The 19,471-nt window shown below is 45.8% G+C and overlaps 1 protein-coding gene across 1 annotated transcript in view; it reads left to right on the top strand.

Moving 5' to 3' along the window:
- The window catches only part of KSR2 (kinase suppressor of ras 2), a 404,388-nt gene extending 392,489 nt beyond the window's left edge, over window positions 1–11,899 (top strand). The window contains exons 18-19 of the mRNA XM_049865565.1: window positions 10,663–10,792; window positions 11,762–11,899. Coding sequence (XP_049721522.1) covers window positions 10,663–10,792; window positions 11,762–11,899 — 268 coding nt within the window. The remainder of the gene's footprint in view (window positions 1–10,662; window positions 10,793–11,761) is intronic.
- The last annotated feature ends 7,572 nt before the right edge of the window (window positions 11,900–19,471 follow it).

The following is a 19,471-nucleotide window of genomic DNA, read 5'->3' as shown; positions in this document are numbered from 1 at the left end:
CTGTGTCCAAAGGACGTGCTCTCCTCCTGATGCTGAGACACCCAACTCTCTGCTTGCTTCCCCTTTTTTCCCTCTTGAGAGATAAAAGGTGGTACAGGCCACATCCCAAGGAAACTCCCTTTACATTGGATCTGAGTAAGGGTGGTGTTACAATCCCACCCTAATCCCCTCAACATAAAATTACAATCACAAAATGGAGGACAACCACAGAATAGTGGGAATCATGGCCTAGCCAAGTTAATACACACATTTTTTTGGGGGGTGGTCATAATTCAATCCATGATACCTGCTGTGTGCTAGGACTGTACCAGGTGCTGGGGATACAAAATTTGGTCTTGTATTATTTACTACTGCATAACATATTCCTCCAAAACTTATTGGCTTAATACAACAAACATTTATTATCTCAAGTTTCTATGGTCAGGAATTTGTGAGTGGCTTAACTGAGTGGTTCTGGCTCAGGGTCTCTTATGAGATTGCAGTCAGGATGTCACCCTGGGCTGCAGCCATCTGAAGGCTTGGCAGGCTAAGGATCTGCTTCCAAGATGGCTCCGTCACATGGCTGTTGGCTGGCGATCTCAGTTCCTCACCACATGGGCCCTCCCTCCATAGGCTGCTTGGGTGACCTAACAACATGGTGGCCAGCTTCCCCCAGAATTAGTGATCTGAGAGAAAGCAAGGAAGAAGCCATGTTGCCTTTTAAGACCTAGTCTCAAAAATCATACGTCATCACTTCCAACATATTCTACTTGTTAGAAGTAAGTCACTCATTCCAGCCCTTCCTTGGGGGAGGGGAATTAAAGCTCTACCTTTTGCAGGAAAGAGTATCAAAGAATTTGTGCATATATTTCAAACCACCAAAGGTCCCTACTCTGTCTTGTCTAGTGGAAGACAGACAAGTAAAGAGTCAGGTTTAGTAAAGTACAGTAAATGCTCTGTTGGGAATGAACACAGGACTGTGGAAACAAAGGAGAAATCAAATCCAACCTGGAAGGCCAAGGAGGGCTTCAAGGAGGAGGTGACTCCTTAGCTGAAGCTAAAGGTTACATACAAATAGGGTGCAGTGTTCCAGACAGAGGGAACATGTGCAAAGGCCCAGAGGTAAAAGAGAGCAGGTTGCCTGCAGTGGAGGTATATGTGGGAGTAGGAGGAACTGATGGATGGAGAGTCAGGAAGGAAATGAGACTGGGAGTGGTGCAATAAGAGACTGGAGAAGGAGGCAGGGTCAGTCCTGCAGGGACATAGAAGCCAAGTTAAGGCATTTATACTTCATCCCTAAGGGCACTGGGGAGTCATTGATGGTTTTCCAGTAGGGGAGTGACACTATCATAGTTTGAGCTTTAGAAGGATCGCTCTGGATGCTGTGTAGAGAAGGGAATGGAAGAGGACAAGGTCGGCCCTGGGCGGCAATCCAGGGGGAGAAGCTGGCCACGTCCACTGCATCAGTGCCAGTGGGTGTGGGCAGTAGGGGGTGGGAGTGAGAGGGCTTGATGGTGGATGGAACATGCATGGTGCCCAGATTTTTACCTTAAGTACCTGGGTGAGGGTGGTATCACTTGCCACAGTAGAAACTTTGGAGGCAGGGTTGGCGTATACACCAAAGACAAAGCAGCCATTTGGACACACTGTGTTTGAGCTACCTTGGAGATCACCAATGGAATCAACCAGAAGGCAGCTGAATGTATCTACAAGTCTAGAGTTTTGAAAAGAGACGTTTTAGGACTTGTCAGCAAATAGATGGTAACTGCAGCCAGGAGAGTAGACGAGATGTCCCTGGAAGTATGTGTAGGGAAAGAAGAAGGTCCAGGACACAGCCCCAAGAAGCAGGGTAGAGAGCTTGTAGAAGGTGTAGTAGGTAGCTTCCATGATCCCATCTCTCAGATGGCCACACTCATCTTTGCCTTAAGAGGCATTGGTGGTTCAGTGGTAGACTTCTCACCTTCCACGCGAGAGGCTCATGTTTGATTCCCAGTTAACACGCCTCACATGCAGCCACCCCCCGTCTATCAGTGGAGGCTTGCACGTTGCTATGATGCAGAACAGGTTTTAGCAGGGCTTTCAGACTAGGACAGACTGGGAAGAAAGGCCGGATGTACTTCTGAAAATCAGCCAGTGAAAACCCTATGGATCACAATGGTCCTGTCCGCACCCGAACATGGGGATGGCACAGGTCTAGGCAGCGTTTTGTTCCATTGTGCTTGGGATCACCATGAGTCAGGGCCACCTTGAAGGCAACTAAGAATAACAATAATCTTTGCCTGGCCTTGCTCGCTGGGGGAAATAACATTGGAGAAGCTATCTGGGCAAGTTGCAGGTCTGCAGATGTGTGCAGTGAGACTTACCACCAGGGAGAAACATTAGCGAGAACGTCCCCTGTGGAACACTACCCCCACTGCATCCTCACTGGAAATCCCTGAGGGGGCATTATCAGTGGAGCAGTATTCTCGACGCTGTTGATTGGACCGCTTTCGAGGCTGTCACTTGCCCTGATGAGTTTAGGCGCAAGTCTTTATCTAGTTAGATATTGTTATCTGAAACCAAATTGCAATAATTAAGTCAGTATATTTTAGTGTAAATTTAGCTAAAGAAAAAAAATGTAATTAACAGAACGTACCAAAGTAAGTAATTGGTTTTCCACTGGAGTTTTAATCTTTAGCACTTTTTTTTTTCCTTTTTTAAGTGAGTTTCTCTTGAAAGTTGGGTTTGAAAGGAAGTTTTAATGAGGCCTTTATTCCTGACACTGCTGAATTCCGAAGGACCTGGCACCCTCAGTTTCCTGCCAATTAGGCTCATCTTGTTGCTTGGGGACCTTATGGTCTCGCAAGACTTAGAACAAAAATGAACGTTGTAAAGTGTACTGAGCACTGTGTGAAGTTTGTTATCTGTGCTGTCATTGGCTCTTCACAAACACCCTTTGAAGCAAGGACTGTTGTTGTTCCCAATTGACAGATGAGGACACTGAGGCTCAGAAAGCCTCAGTAGGGACTTAGCTAGTGGTAGTTAGTGATGGAACTGAAATTCGAACCTGTGATGTCCCAACTCCAGGCTTGGAGCTTTCAACCACTGAGTCTTGGTGGGCTTGGGAGTTATTTCACCCTCAAGGCCTACTTTCCTCAACAGTAAATCAAGCATTATGAAAGCTGTTGAGATGTCCTGAGGGCTGAATGGGAACGCAGGCTGAATGGGAACACGTCTGTAAAACCCCCAGCACACAGCAGCGAGCCAGTGTGCTCCCTTCCTTCTGTCACGTGAGTGGTGCCTGCAGGCTGTCTGTGCCATCTTCGCCAAGTGCCACGCAACTGTGGGGATGCACCCAAACTGTTCAGCGCCCTGATTACCATGGACTCTTGGATAGGATGGAATGTATGCTTTTCAGTATAACACAATGACCATTGGTACAATTCTGGAGTCAGATGGACTAGGTTCAATGTCTGGCTGTACCTCTTATCTGCTGTGTGACTGTGGGAAGACATGTAACCTCCCTGAGCCTCAGTTTACTCATCTGTAAAATGGGGATAATAATAATAGTAAAACCACAAATCGGTTGTCATTGAGCCTACTCTGACTCAATGGTGACCCCACATGCATCGGAGTAGAACTATACCCATAGAGTTTTCTTTTTTTAATATATACATTTGTTGTTGTTGTTAGCTGCCATTGAGTCGGTTCCAATTCATAGCGACCCTATGCACAACAGAATGAAAAACTGCTGGGTCCTGAGCCATCCTTACAATCCTTGTTATGCTTGAGCTCATTGTTGCAGCCACTGTGTCGATCCACCTTATCGAGGGTCTTCCTCTTTTCCGCTGACCCTGTACTCTACCAAGCATGATGTCCTTCTCCAGGGACTGATCCCTCCTGACAACATGTCCAAAGTATGGAAGACGCAGTTTTGCCATCCTTGCTTCTAAGGAACATTCTGGTTGTACTTCTCCCAAGACAGATTTATTTGTTTTGGCAGTCCATGGTATATTCAATATTCTTTGCCAACACCACAATTCAAAGGCATTAATTCTTCTTTGGTTTTCCTTATTCATTGTCCAGCTTTCACATGCATATGACGCAATGGAAAATACCATGGCTTGGGTCAGGCGCACCTTAGTCTTCAAGGTGACATCTTTGCTCTTCAACACTTTAAAGAGGTCCTTTGCAGCAGATTTACCCAGTGCAATGTGTTTTTGGTTTTAATGTGTCTTTTGACTTCTTGACTGCTGCTTCCATGGCTGTTGATTGTGGATCCAAGTAAAATGAAATCCTTGACAACTTCAGTCTTTTCTCTGTTTATCATGATGTTGCTCATTGGTCCAGTTGTGAGGATTTTTGTTTTCTTTATGTTGAGGTGCAATCCATACTGAAGCCTGTGGTCTTTGATCTTCATTAGTAAGTGCTTCAAGTCCTCCTCGCTTTCAGCAAGCAAGGTTGTGTCATCTGCATAACACAGGTTGTTAATGAGTCTTCCTCCAATCCTGATTCCCCATTCTTCTTCATATAGTCCAGCTTCTTGTATTGTCTGTTCAGCATACAGATTGAATAGGTATGGTGAAAGAATACAACCCTGATGCACGTCTTTCCTGACTTTAAACCAGTCGGTATCCCCTTGTTCTGTCTGAACAACTGCCTCTTGATCTATGTAAAGGTTCCTCATGAGCGCGATTCCCATTCTTTGCAATGTTATCCGTAATTTGTTATGATCCACACAGTCGAATGCCTTTGCATAGTCAATAAAACACAGGTAAACATCCTTCTGGTATTCTCTGCTTTCAGCCAGGATCCATCTGACATCAGCAGTGATATCCCCAGTTCCAAGTCTTCTTCTGAAACTGGCCTGAATTTCTGGCAGTGCCCTGTCTATATACTGCTGCAGCCATTTTTGAATGATCTTCAGCAGAATTTTGCTTGCGTCTGATATTAGTGATACTGTTCTATAATTTCCACATTCGGTTGGATCGCCTTTCTTGGGAATAGGCATAAATGTGGATCTCTTCCAGTCAGTTGGCCAGGAAAACTGTCTTCCATATTTCTTGGCATAGACGAGTGAGCACCTACAGCGCTGCATCTGTTTGTTGAAACATCTCAATTGATATTCCATCAATTCCTGGAGCCTTGTTTTTTGCCAATGCCTTCAGAGCAGCTTGGACTTCTTCCTTCAGTACCATTGGTTCCTGATCACATGCCACCTCTTCAAATGGTTGAACATCAACTAATTCTTATTGATATAATGACTCTGTGTATTCCTTCCATCTTCTTTTGATGCTTCCTGCATCATTTAATATTTTCCCCTTAGAATCCTTCACTATTGCAACTCGAGGCTTGAATTTTCTTCAGTTCTTTCAGCTTGAGAAATACCGAGCATGTTCTTCCCTTTTGGTTTTCCATCTCCAGCTCTTTGCACATGTCATTATAATACTTTACTTTGTCTTCTCGAGACGCCGTTTGAAATCTTCTGTTCAGTTCTTTTATTTCATCAATTCTTCCTTTTGCTTTAGCTTCTCGACATTCAGAAGCAAGTTTCAGAATCTCCTCTGACAACCATCTTGGTCTTTTCTTTCCTGTCTTTTCAATGACCTCTTGCTTTCTTCATGTATGATGTCCTTGATGTCATTCCACAACTCATCTGGTCTTCAGTCACTAGTGTTCAGTGTGTCAAATCTATACTTCAGATGGTCTCTAAATTCAGGTGGGATGTACTCAAGGTCATATTTTGGCTCTCGTGGACTTGCTCTGCTTTTCTTCAGTTTCAGCTTGAACTTGCATATGAGCAATTGATGGTCTGTTCCACAGTCGGCCCCTGCCCTTGTTCTGACTGATGATATTGAGCTTTTCCATCACCTCTTTCCACAAATGTAGTCAATTTGATTTCTGTGTGTCCCATCTGGCGAGGTCCATGTATATAGTCGCCGTTTATGTTGGTGAAAGAAGGTATTTGCAACGAAGAAGTCGTTGGTCTTGCAAAATTCTATCATTCTATCTCCGGCATTGTTTCTATCACCAAGGCCATATTTTCCAGCTACTGATCCTTCTTCTTTGTTTCCAACTTTCACATTCCAATCGCCAGTAATTATCAATGCATCTTGATTGCATGTTCGATCAATTTCAGACCTCAGCAGCTGATAAAAATCTTCTGTTTCTTCATCTTTGGCCCTAGAGGTTGGCGTGTAAATTTGAATAATAGTCGTATTAACTGGTCTTCCTTGTAGGCATATGGATATTATCCTATCACTGAAAGCGTTGTACTTCAGGAGAGATCTTGAAATGTTCTTTTTGATGATGAATGCAACACCATTCCTCTTCGAGTTGTCATTCCCAGCGTAGTAGCTTATATGATTGTCCAATTCAAAATGGCCAATAGCAGTCCATTTGAGCTCACTAATGCCTAGGATATCGATGTTTATGTGTTCATGTGTTCATTGTCAAAATGATAAGAAACAGCTGCAAACATCCATTAATAATCGGAACCTGGAATGTACAAAATATATACTTATATTTATTTTGTTGTTGTTGAGAATATACATAGCAAAACATACACAAATTCAAGAGTTGCTACATGTACCATTTAGTGGCATTGATTACAGTCTTTGAGTTGTGTAACCATTCTCACCTTTCCTTTTCTGAGTTGCTCCTCCCCCATTAACATCAATTCACTGCCCCCTAAGTTTCCTATCTAATCTTTCAAGTTGCTATTGCCACTTTGATCCCGTATAGTTTTAAAAGAGCGTAATGCTCAAGGCAGACATTTTGTACTAGCTAAGCTAAACTACTGTTTGGTTTTAAGAAGACTTCAGGGGATATTTTTGGTTTTAGGTTTAAAGATTATCTCAGGACAATCGTTTCAGGGGTTCATCCAACCTTCATGGCTCCAGGAAGTCTGGAGTCCATGAGAATTTGAAATTCTCTTCCACATTTTCCCCCTTTGATCAGGATTTTCTATGGAATCTTTGATCAAAGGGTTTATCCATTCATCTGTTGATGGGTATTTAGGTTGTTTCTACCTTTTGGCTGTTGTGAATAGTGCTGCAGTAAATATTGGTGTACAAGTCTCTGTTTGAGCCTCTGGTTTCAAGTCTTTTGAGTATGTACCTAGCAGTGGAATTGCTGGATCCTATGGTAGTTGTATTTTTAGTTTTTTGAGGAACCACCTTGTTGTTTTCCACAATGGCTGTACAATTTTGCATTCCCACCAGCAGCAGGTAAGAGTTCTGTTTTCCCCACATCCTTGCCAACATCTTTTATTTATTTATTTAAATCGTAGCTATCTGTCTTAGTCATCTAGTGCTGCTATAACAGAAATACCACAAGTGGATGGCTTTAACAAAGAGAAATTTATTTTCTCACAGCCTAGTAGGCTAGAAGTCCAAATTCAGGGCATCAGCTCCAGGAGAAGGCTTTCTCTCTCTTTTGGCTCCGGAGGAAGGTCCTTGTCATCAATCGTCCCCTGGACTAGAAGCTTCTTCTCGCAGGAATCCCGGGTCCAAAGGACGCGCTGTACCGCTAGCGCTGCTTTCTTGGTGATATGAGGTCCCCTGCCTCTCTGCTCACTTCCTCTTTTACATCTCAAAAGAGATTGGCTCAAGACACAATCCAATCCTGTAGGTTGAGTCCTGCATTTTCATTAACATAACTGCTGCCTGTCCCACCTCATTAACATCGTAGAGGTAGGATTGACAACACACAGGAAAATCACAGCAGATGACAAAATGGTGAACAATCACACAATACTGGGAATCATTACCCAGCCAAATTGATACACGTATTTTTGGGAGACAGTTCAATCCATGACACCATCCTAGTGGGAGTGAAGTGATATCTCATTGTGGTTTTGATTTGCTTCTCTGATGGCTAATGACACTGAGCATCTTTTCATGTGTTTGGTGGCCATTTGAATGTCCTCTTCGGTGAAATGTCTGTTCAAGTCCTTTGCCCATTTTATGATTGGATTATTTGTCTTTTTGGTGTTAAGTTGTGCAAGTTTTATATATATTTTGGTTGTTAGGTTCTTGTCAGATATATGGTTTGTGAAGATATCCTTCCAATTAGTAGCTTGTCTTTTCATTTTTTTGGTAAAGTCTTTTGATGAACAAAAGTTTTTAATTTTCATGAGGTGCCATTTATTTATTTTGTCTTTTGCTGTTTGTGCTTTTATTATTATGTTAGAGAATCCATTATTGAAAGCTAGACCTGACAGTGTTGCCCCTGCTTTTTATTCTAAGAATTTTATGGTTTTAGTTTGCACATTTAGGTCCGTAATCCATTTGGAACTTGTTTTTGTGTACGCTGTGAAACTTGGATCCTGTTTCATTTTTCTGTGAGTGGAAATCCAATTTTCCCTTCTTTTATTGAAGAGACTCTTCTTTCCCTACTCCATAGTATTTTCGACGGCAGATTTTTTACAAGTATATCATCAGGCCTTTTTTCTGAGGTACCTCAGGGTAGACTTGAACCTCCAACCTTACAGTTAGCAGCTGAGCACGTTAAAAATTTACACCGTCCAGGGACTTTCAGTACATGTTAAGTCTTTTCTTTAAGCTTCCCAGCATGGGGCAGGGGTTTATAGGAATAACTGTTTGCACCACCTGGGGATTCCAAAAATAGTAGTACTACCTCCCTGTAATGATAATAATTATAAGGGCTTAGAATAGTGTCTAGCACAGAGTCGAAACTCAATAGGTATTATGGTTTATTATTATAACTATAATCACCTAGCACCTGTTCTTGAGAACTGCTTGGGCATCTAATCCAACTTCCCAACACCTGAGCATCACCACACCTCACCCCCAGAGGTATGAGGTTGGCAGGTGGACAGAGAAGATGCTGATGAAGAAGGGAAACCCTGGGAATGGCTGCTTTGACCGGGCTCCCTGATTAGTAAGGAGGGTTGTTGTTAGTTGCTGTTGAGTCCATTCTAACTCATGGCGACCCCATGTGTGCAGAGCAGAACTGCTCCATAGGGTTTTCAAGGCTGTGACCTTTCGAAAGCAGATCACCAGGCCTGTCTTTGGAGTCATCTCTGGGTGGGTTTGAACCGCCAACCTTTTGGCCAGTGGTTGATTGCTTAACCATTTGTACCACCTGGAGACTCCTAGTAAAGAGGGTAAGAGTGTTTATGGTTCTTCAAAGCTAATTTATGCAGATTTTCTTAGAGGAAACGTCATTTCCTAGGATTTTTTTCAGATACTTCCTGGGTTGGAAACTCTTGTTCTCAGAGAACTGAGGTCCAGCCTCATGGTATAGCTCAGCTGTAGGCCGACAGCCTGCGCTCATGCACCGCGGTTCTCACTGCCGTCCACACCTCACCCTCTCACTTAGACACAGCCCAGCAGAGCACAGATCCATCCCCACAGGCTGCTCCCCGGAGCCATCAGTCACCACATCCCCATGATTTATGGCACCGACAGTAGAGAGCATAGTAAATCCTCCTAGAATAAGTCCTGCATTGAAATGTTCTGGTGTTGAGCATCCCAGGTAAACATTCTCCCACTAGAATTTATTTTATCATCATTTTCTTTCAGCAGATAAGGAAATCTAGCCTCAGAGAAGTGAAGTGACCTACCCAAAGGTCATCCTACAAATATAAAACAGCATCAGGGCTTGAACCCAAGTCAGTCTGAATATCAAAGCTTTTTTTCTTCCTGCTGTGCCTCAGGACAGTTTGTACTTAAAAAACACTCATAGGTTTTAAAAACAAATAAACAAGCAGAACAAAAAAACCACCTGTACCAAACAGTCAACAATTACTTTTAAACAAAGATGAGAAAGTAAGGGGGTAGGGAAACTAGATTAATGGAAATGAAACACCAGAATGGAAATAATGAGAATGTCATGCATTGTGAAGAACATAAGTAATGTCACTGGACAACTTTTGTAGAAATTGTTGAATGGGAACCTCAACTGTTGTGTAAGCCTTCACCGAAAACACGTAAAATTTTATTAAAACAAACATGCACCATATGCTTTTAATAAGAGGCAATTGCAGTTCCACTTTCCAAGCTATAAAAAAAAACCCTATAATCTTATCACAAAGAGTTAGGCGTTGTTAACATTTTGCTGTGTTTCTCTTTATGCTTTTGTGATATGTATATAATGGTTTTAAAAGAATAACATCTTGCCTTATGTACAGTCTTGTGTCCTTTTTTTCACTTAAAATTATATATATATTAAGTATATTTTTCATACTAGCATAATTTCTTTGATATATTTTAATAGTACTGTAGTATTGAGTTTCATTTTATGGATTTACTATAAGGTATATAATCAGCTCCTATTGGTGAACAATTGCATTATTTCTACTTCTTTTAATATTACATGTAATACTGTATAGAGCATCTTTGTACATGAATTTTTGTCCACATCCGTAATTATTTACTTACAATAGTTTCCTAGAATTAAAACTATAGAGTCAGAGATTCTAGCCACTATCTAGGTTCTGGTTTTGATTCAGTTTAATTCGGGCACCAAAGAGACGTATCCTGGGGTAAGTATGACTTGTGAGAAATCAGAAAAGCTTTAAATTGTCCCAACTGTCAGAACACCAACCCATAAGGAAGAAACTAGGGGTTAGGGTGGTTATCCAGCAGGCTGGCTGAGTGTACGTGCGTGCTGGGGAGGGAGTACGGGGTCTTGAGTGATGTATCACACCAACATCCCTTTAACCACCTCTGCCAACAGCACAATCTGGTATGAACTCCACGCCAGGGAGTGGCCTTTCAAGACTCAACCAGCAGAAGCAATAATCTGGCAAATGGGCACAGGCATGAAACCCAACCTCAGCCAGATCGGCATGGGAAAAGAAATCTCAGTAAGTCTTGGGACAGAACCAGGTCTGGAATACAAGAGGAGAAGCTGGCACAGTCCTGGGCCTTCTTTTTCTGTGTGTTAAGGTTACAGATGTTTTTTCAGAGGATGGCAGAAAAGCACGTCTAGCTGCCTTGTCAGATAATGGTTTGGAGCTTAGAAGGCAAGCTTTCTGCACTATGCCTGCAATTCAGGTACCTACCACCAGGGGCACAGTAGCTCTTGGCTGGGTTTTTCCTAGAAATGGAACCAAGCAATGTCCTTCTTTTTCTGTTTTTTTTTTTTTAATACATTCGCTACAATATCACCAGTACTAATGAATCTAATTTGATTTGCATCTATATAAAAGTTATAAAAGCATTATCCAACACAGAACAAGATATGCACAAATGGAAAAGCCTGAGTATAAATGAACCACCTTTTTCTAAAACAGAGTAGGAAGAATAGTCTCTTTTGGTCAGAAAACAGGTAGTTCAGGAAGGGAGTAATTACCTGTACCTATGTGTGTAATTACCTAGGTATCCTTTCTCAGGTGAGGAGATTACTAAAGGTAGCTTTTCTCCTATGCGACTTTGAAGGCCACTTATAGTATTGGGGTATGAATGGAAACCTTGGGATTCCCTTTGCTCCTTCCCTTTTTAGAAAAATGCCAGGAAACTCTTTAGGAGTATTGTTTATCTCAGTGTATCCCAGGCCTTCAAGCATAGATTCTACCTAGTTTGCTTTATGGACTCAGAAAATAGATGAGTAGAAGGATGGCTGAATGAAGTGATGGATAGATAGATGGACAGACAGATGGATTATGGATGAAGGGTGAATGAATGAATTGACAAGAATGGATGAGGGAATTAGTGATGGAGGAATGCTGAGGGAGAGCAGATAGAAGGACAAATGGATAGATCCAATGTAGTGCCCAGAAGTAATTCAAAAAGTTGCCATTTATGTTCAGTCACTATGTGTTGGTTTCTTGTAGGACATTCTTCTCTTCTGCTGGGCCTTTGAACAAGAAGAGAGGCCTACCTTCACCAAGCTCATGGACATGCTGGAGAAATTGCCAAAGCGAAACCGCCGCCTGTCTCACCCTGGACATTTCTGGAAGTCCGCAGAGTAGGTTTTCTCCCCCAGCTTCTCTTCTCACCACTCTGTCGTCTGGCCTTTGTCAGCTTTCTGCTCCCTTATACCCACCATCCCCAGCCCCACCACCCTTTCTACCAGTTTCTTGTTCAGTGGTATCTGGGATTTGGGGCCTAGAGCCCACCATATAGGGCCTTGGTCCCTGTGGCTACCATGGCTACCTCACTGCCTATCTCCTCCTGATGAAGGTTGATGCCCCAGTGAGTATGAGCCTCACTGGTGAGGTGGTTTCCTGAACCCACCAAGTCCATGTGTCAGGTATCCAGGGCAGCCCTCAGTGGGGCCTGGATTTCAGCAAATCTCCCCTTGACCCAGCAGCCTTCCCCCACCGTGGACAGCTCCTAGCAGTCTCCATGGCATGAAGACAGGTTCAGGGAAGGTCCCCAGCTTCAGTGTCATAAGCGTCTCTCTGGCTTCCTCATTAAGAGGTTCTACGTCATGCCCCTCCCTCTTGTTCCTGACTCAAGGTCAGTAGCTCATCTGGAGTAATGACTATGGCCTCTCTCTCTGGGGACCTGATCTCTCCAAGAGGTGAGAACGAGGTGCGCCTACAGGAGGCTGCTGAGGGGTCCCTGCTCCCCACTGCTCTGCCTGGCACACATGGTTATGTGCACACACACAGGTACACTCAGGTACAAACTCACAGTTGTACCCAGGAACAGTACATGAATACACACACTCATGCTCACACATACACAGACACACTTAGGTACACACACATGCACATGCGTACATAATCACATTGCTTAACATACAGATACACTCAGACACACACACATATGCACTGATGTGCCCACCCGCCACTACATGCCTGCAGATAGACACGCATACATGGATACATACCTCTGCAAACTCCCACCTGCATGTACAGGTACACCACAGCAGTTGATAGAGTCTTCCCATGGGACCCTAGGAAGATTCCCAAGGTGATATCTATGGAATGAATACCCTAGGGCTGGATGTCAGGAGACCCCTCCTCCATTCCTTACCCCGCCATTGAACTTACTGAACCTGGAGGATGGGGTTCCTTCTTCCCCAAGGGGCTTATCCTTTCCCCAAGATAGTTGGAAAGAGCACAGTCTTCACAGTCAGACAGACATAGGTTGGAATCCCTGTCCCACTGCTGGATAGCTGTGTGGCCTTGGACGTGCCACTTGACCTTTCTGAGCTTTCATCTTCTGCAAACTGGGGGCAGTAAAACCCCTCTGGCAGGTGTTCTGTGAGGATCCAATGAGGTCATGTGTTAAAGCACCTGGTACGGTACCGGGCGCATAGTAGGTGTTCAGTATCATAGCAGCGATTGTCTGCCAGAACCTAGAGTGGTCATACTCCACAGCCAGCATGTTCCAAGGGCGTAAGCAGCTCACCTCTGGGGCCTGGAGTTTGCCTCTGATGGTGTGTTTTAAGATGGGTTGCATCTCAGGAGTACTGAGATTCCTAGAACCTTGCCACATGGTGACCGGGAAACAGGACTGGGGCCCCTGTGTTCTAGGCCATCTGTCTTAAGAGTTAACATGCATCCGCATCACTGGGGAATTTGTTAAAATGCAGATTTTCAGCCTGTAGGTCTGGGGTGGGCCCAGGATCCTGCATCCCTAGCAAGCTCCAAAGTGACCCGATGCTGCTGGTCGGTGGACCACCCTTTGAGTAGTGAGATTCTAGACCTGCGCCACCCAGCATGGAAGCCAGTTGCCACGCGTGGTTCTCGAGCACTTGAAATGTGGCAAGTTGACACTGAGATGTAAAATTCACACCAGATTTCAAAGACTTCATATAAAGAGAAGAATGTAATGTAATTCATTACATAACATATACAATTTAAAAAATGCAATTTATTATATGGATTGCATGTTGACATTAAACTATTTTGGATATATTAAATAAAATAACTATTAATCTAATAGTTATTTAACTAATAGTTAATATAAAGTAACTATGAAAATGAATTTACCTGTTTCTTCTTAGTTCTTAAAATATGACTACTAAAAGACTTACAATTACATACGTGACCCACGTTATATTTCTCTTGGACAGCACTGGCCTACGTCACCATCTTCACCACCATCTCTACTGTCTGGGTACCTCTTATTAAGCACGTGTGTGCCAGGTGTTATGCCAAGTCTTGTACCTGTATTATATCACTGATCCTCAGATCTCCCTAGGAGGCAGGCACTGTTGTTGTCTCTGCTTTACCTATGAGAAAACGGAGGCACAGAGAGGTTCAGAGCTTTCCCCGGGGTCACACGGCTAGGAGCAGAGCAGGTATTGGAACATACAGGTAGGAGTAGCCCCCAAAACTATGATCTTGACCCTCCACTCTGCTGCCATCTAGAAGAGCAGAGATTCCCTGTGTATGATCTGGGTATCTTTCCAGAACATCTCGGGAGACTCGCAGGCCCTGCCTGAATCAGCAGTGGGCAGCAAAGCCTCTGCTCGTAGCAGGAGTCTATGGTGTGGATCCTGGTCGTTCCATCTATTTTTGCGTCTCTAGCCCTGACCGACCACGCTCAGCAATTCTCTGTGGCATGCAGGCTGGTGCTCCAGCACTGTGTGGCCTCAGCCCAGTCCACACCCTGGATGGCCACCCCTAGTTCAGAAGCCATATGGCAGACATGGCTAAATGGGAGAAGCCCTGGGTTCAAATCCTGACCCTGCTGCTTCCTGGCTGTGCACCCTTGGGCAAGACACTTAACCTCTCTGAGCCTCAATTTTTGAATCCATCAAAAAGGTATAACAACCATGCCTATCTTGCAGCCTGCTTTTAGGGTTAAATGAGATAAGGTATCTGTGGTGCTTGTCGCAGAGCCCCACACACAGTAGGGCCTCAGTAAAGACAAGGCCCTGCCAGCTCCCCCTGTAGAGGCACGGGTTTTCAAAGAACGGCATTGTTGCAATGTGTCCCTCTCTCTACCCTCTCTTCTCTCCCCGCTCCAGGCTGTGACCACTGGACGATGGGATGGCGCTCAGCTGCCTCAGCTTCCAAGCCTCCTCTCCTTCCCTGCTCTGCCCTCTGCCAGCTCAGGAGGCCAGAGGCTCCCATCAGCGGGTACCAACCCAGGCCGGCCCAGGAGCACTGCAGGACTGAGCTCAGCAGCTTAACAGCACCCTAGACTTGTGCCCTTTTTCTTGGGCCAAGTTGGGGACCCCTGCTCTAGGACTGAGCCAGACCAGCCAGAGGGGCACGACATTGATCAGAGGCCCGGGACCAGTGTAGAGAGGAGAGCTGCCGGCCCAAAGAGGAGCCCTGGGCATGGAGACTAGGCGGGAGGCCCCAGTGGGCAGGTTCACAGCACCGATCTGTGTGTACGTGTGTGTCTGCGCGTGTGCAATGCCGTTCACTCTCGGTTCCTCCAACAAGCGAGAGCCAGGCTGCCCTGCTGTGGAGCACCCTCCCCTCAGTGGTTTTGGGGCCTGTATGGTGGGTTCCAGTTGTACCATTTGGGGGTGCAGAGCTGAGCACCAGGCTTGGTAGAGGCTGCTGGGCCAAGACCTAAGCTTGTTGCTTCGGAAATATTTATTTGCAGAGACCCTAACCCAAGCCTGCTATGGTTTGTGGCACCTTCACACATAGTTTCCATGTGTACCAAAGCAGTTTTGCATGTCTTTTGAGTTATAGGTCTCTCTAGGGGACTGGCTCCATTTCTGCCTTTTTCCCGTTTTGTGAGAGCGTTGTGCTCTTTTGCCTCCCTGCCCCTCTACCTGCTTGCCATTTGGAAGGCACAGTGGTTCCCTGGCCAGGAGGATTTCTGGGGCTCCTCACAGCTCACTTCCATCCATGGCACCCCTGAAGTCAGGGTGCTGAGAACCGGGATACTGGGGAGGGAGTTCTAGCACATTCCTTCTTCCTCCCCCTGCCCTGGCACTTGCACCAGCTAAGGTTGTCCACTTGTAATGACTGATGCAGGTCCTGGGATATGCGTGCATTGGGTTATATGATCATACACACAGCAACCCGGTTCTTTCCTTTGCATTCTCAGCTCCGCCTGCTGCTGGTCCCGAGGGGCCTCCCCATTAGGAGCTTGTGCTCCCTCCCCTTGCCTGCTGTGCTCACTCAGTGCCTGGCCTTCCATCCCTGCCCTTGCTCCCTGCCTGGGTCTGCAGTCTTCCCTACCTCATTGGGGAAGACCCCAGTGTTCTGCATGAGGATGTTGGGAGCAGGCTGGGTGAGTGAGGGGCACTCTGGATCATATCTCTCATGTTCCCAAAGCCCCCACCCCATTCATTCCACCTGGCACAAGAAGGAGTCTGTCCCTGAGCAGAGTGACAGCAGGGGCAGCTGGGCACGAGGCAGGATGCCCAGGCTCAGCACTCAGCCCTTCTTTTCTTCCCAGGCACTGCCAGGCCTTGTTTGTCTCTGGCCGCTACCTTATCCAGGTATCTCCCTCCCAGAGAGGGAAACTGAGATTTCAAAAACCCAACCTGAACTTAGACTTGAAATCCAACCAGACACGTGGGGTTCTTCCCACCTTGTGTGGTCTCCAGACTGTTTGTGGTCTGGGGGCCACACCCACTTCCTACCTGGGAAAATGATGAGACCAGTCATGCTTCCCAAGACCCTGGCTAAGAGGACACCCCTGTGCTCCCTGATACCTGCTTCCCAAAGGGCCTTCTGATTTACCCTTGCAGTGCTCCCAACTGTCTAGGACCAGAGGACTAAATGTTCCTAAGTGGACATTCCTCTCCTGGAAACATCTGTAATTCTTGTGACTCTTGGCTCCACATTTGTGTATCTTGGCGGCATTTTACGTGCATTCGCACAAGTCCCTGCTGTTCTGGTGTTACCAGAGGTAACATCATTCTGCCATTCTTGTCGGCTGATGCCTTCCATCCAAACAAGCCACCCTTTGGACCAACCCAGGGCCTGAGCTTGGGGCCTGCCTTGGCTCTGGCCAGTGGCCTGCAGGTGGCCTGAAGATCCAGCCACTTGATTCTCTATAATCAAACCAGGATTTCTTGGGCCCATGGACCCTACTCTTCATTACCTACCTTTGTGCCAGGAGAGGAAATGAGGAGGGGACAGCCTGTAGCCACCCTGAAGTGGAAATGCCCTCAAGAACCAGAACCTGCTCCCCGGGCCTCTTCTATTTCTAGAATCAACTAAAATGACCAACCACCGTCTTTGGCAAGGCCCAGCGGGGTCTCCAGAGGTTGATTTTTCCACTTGTTCACAGGCATCATTTGGGTGGAAGGGCAATGGGGAGTGAGTGATCCAGGGAGAAGTCTCAGCCTTCCCTCCTCCTCTGGGGCTTCTCTGCTTTGCAGAACAGGGTTCCTTGGATCCACCCCTGGGTCCCGTGTCACCTGTTCCTGGCTCCTCCTCTTCTCCTACTTCCCTATTCTGCTCCCATCCCCTCAGTCTCTGCTGGGGGCCTCCAGCCCCTCCCTGTCCCCTACCCTCTACCTGCACCACCCTGAATTGTTGGGAGGCCAGCTTTAACCTGCAGACATTTTAATCCAGGAAGAACCAAGCCACTTCTTTTCCTGCCAACCTCTGTCTCTGTTCAATGGCAGAGTATTGGGTGGAGGTCATATTCATTAATTTTTATTTTGCAGGGCAGAAAAAGTGGCTTTTGTGTATTTTTACATCTTAATTGCAAGCCTTGCCTGTGACTCATTCTACAGAATCCACACAACAAAGATTGTGTGTGTGCACTTGTCCAATCGAAGAGACATGCAGCACCCAGCACACATGGGTCACTGACTCAGTAGTGAGTTCTTTCTGTCTGTGCCCCACTTTCAGCAAACCCTTGTATACCCGCGCTTCCCAAATGGCCCAGTCCCAAGGGTGGAGATTCCCTGGGTAGCCTTGACCTTGCAGAGAGAAACATTGCTGCTTTCTTTGAAGAGCATGTGGATTTCCACACTAAATCTGCATATCTTCCAGGCCACTGGTCTTTCAGGGGAACCTTCTTGACCTTGTGTGTTCATCCCCACATGCCCCCATTCCCAGAACAAGCTGGAAACTCCAAGGTGGCACTTTGCTTCATTTTCTCCTGGTTTTCCTTTTACTAGTAAGGAGAAAAATCTCATCTTGCTGTGGAACTCCCCTTCTTTCTCTCCACTTCTGCCTAGATCCGCAGTCAATAGACACGCTTGATTGATCTTTGATGACTAAGACTCTGGTATCCTGGAAACCTTGTTCTCAAGTCTACTGAATAACATGCCCCTCCTCACCCCCACCCCATGTACACACCCACAACAGCCCACACACACACAAAACAGGACTCACCTCTACTCCCACAGTTCTTGACCCTACCTATGGTTGATTATTTAAGGAACACTTGAAGGAAGTGGTATATACCTAACTAAACCAGTTGCCGCCGAGTTAACTCCGACTCATGGTGACCACCTTTGTGTCAGAGTAGAACTGTGCTCCATAGGGTTTTCAATGGCTGGTTTTTTTGGAAGTTGATCACAAGGCCTTTCTTCTGAGGTGACTTTGGGTAGACTCAAACCTCTAACCCTTCGGTTAGCAGCTGAGCACATTAACCATTTGCACTACCGAGGGACTCCAGTATATATACTTAGCCGAGGCTCAATCACAGCCTTGTGAGGCCTAGAGCTGAGGTTGGCAAACTATGACCCATGGGCCAAATTCAACCCACCAAATAGATTTTACTTTTTGAAATGGGGGGGGGGGGCAGAAATCGAAAGAAGAAAATTTCAAGGCCAATGAAAATGATCCCAAATTCAAATTTCAGTGTCATTAAATACAGCTTTATTGGAACACAGCCAAACTCATTCGTTTGCATACTGACTGCGGCTGTTTTTGCGCTACAAGGGGGAGTTAACTACTTGCAACAGAGACTTCATGGCCCACAGAGCAAAAGCTATTTACTGTCTGACCCTTTAGAGAAAAAGGTTGCCAACCTCTGATCTAGTAGACCACCATATTGAAGGATGAGCTAACTTGTCTCTGGTTCTCAGGGAAGGAACAAGAGCCAACGTGTAAGAGTTCTAGGCGGAGAGAGCTTCTTTCAGCGGAGGGAGAACCTCCCAATGGCCTGCCCCAAGGTGGAGTGGGCTGGTCTGGGGAGGTAGAAAGCTCCCTGTCCTTTGAGAGGTTGGAGCAGAGGCTGAAGCCACTTGGCCTATGTGTTACGGAGGAATTCAGGCATTGGTGGATGGATGGACTCTGGATTTAAGACCCCTAAGATTTCTAAGACTGTAATTTTACTGGCTATCTTTCCCACACTTGCTCTCAACCTTGAGTTCCCAAGTTGGCCCTTGCGGTTCTCATCCCTGGGCAGTCTTCACTTCACCCACACATCTCCAAGAACTGGGCTTGCTCCAATCCTCACTCCCCTCTAAGGAGCTTTCCCTTGTGCCTTGGCTGGTCAGCAATGTCCCTGCATGAGGGACCCTAGGTCCCCCTGGGAGGTTGATTCTCCAGACTCCCTGGCCGTCAAGGCCCAGGCCACCACTGTTGAGCTTATCCGAGCTGGCCTGATCCATACTTCCCCATCGCTGAGCTCCCAGTGGTCATGGACTTCAACTCCATGTGTGGAGTGTTAGCAGGCTGGGCATGGCAGCTTGTCTTGAGTGTGAC

This window comes from Elephas maximus, chromosome 22 (genome assembly GCF_024166365.1).
Source record: "Elephas maximus indicus isolate mEleMax1 chromosome 22, mEleMax1 primary haplotype, whole genome shotgun sequence".
In the NCBI taxonomy this organism is placed as follows: Eukaryota; Metazoa; Chordata; class Mammalia; order Proboscidea; family Elephantidae; genus Elephas; species Elephas maximus.
The sequence above is the reverse complement of the archived record's forward strand: the minus strand, read 5'-3'. Positions and strand labels throughout refer to the sequence as shown.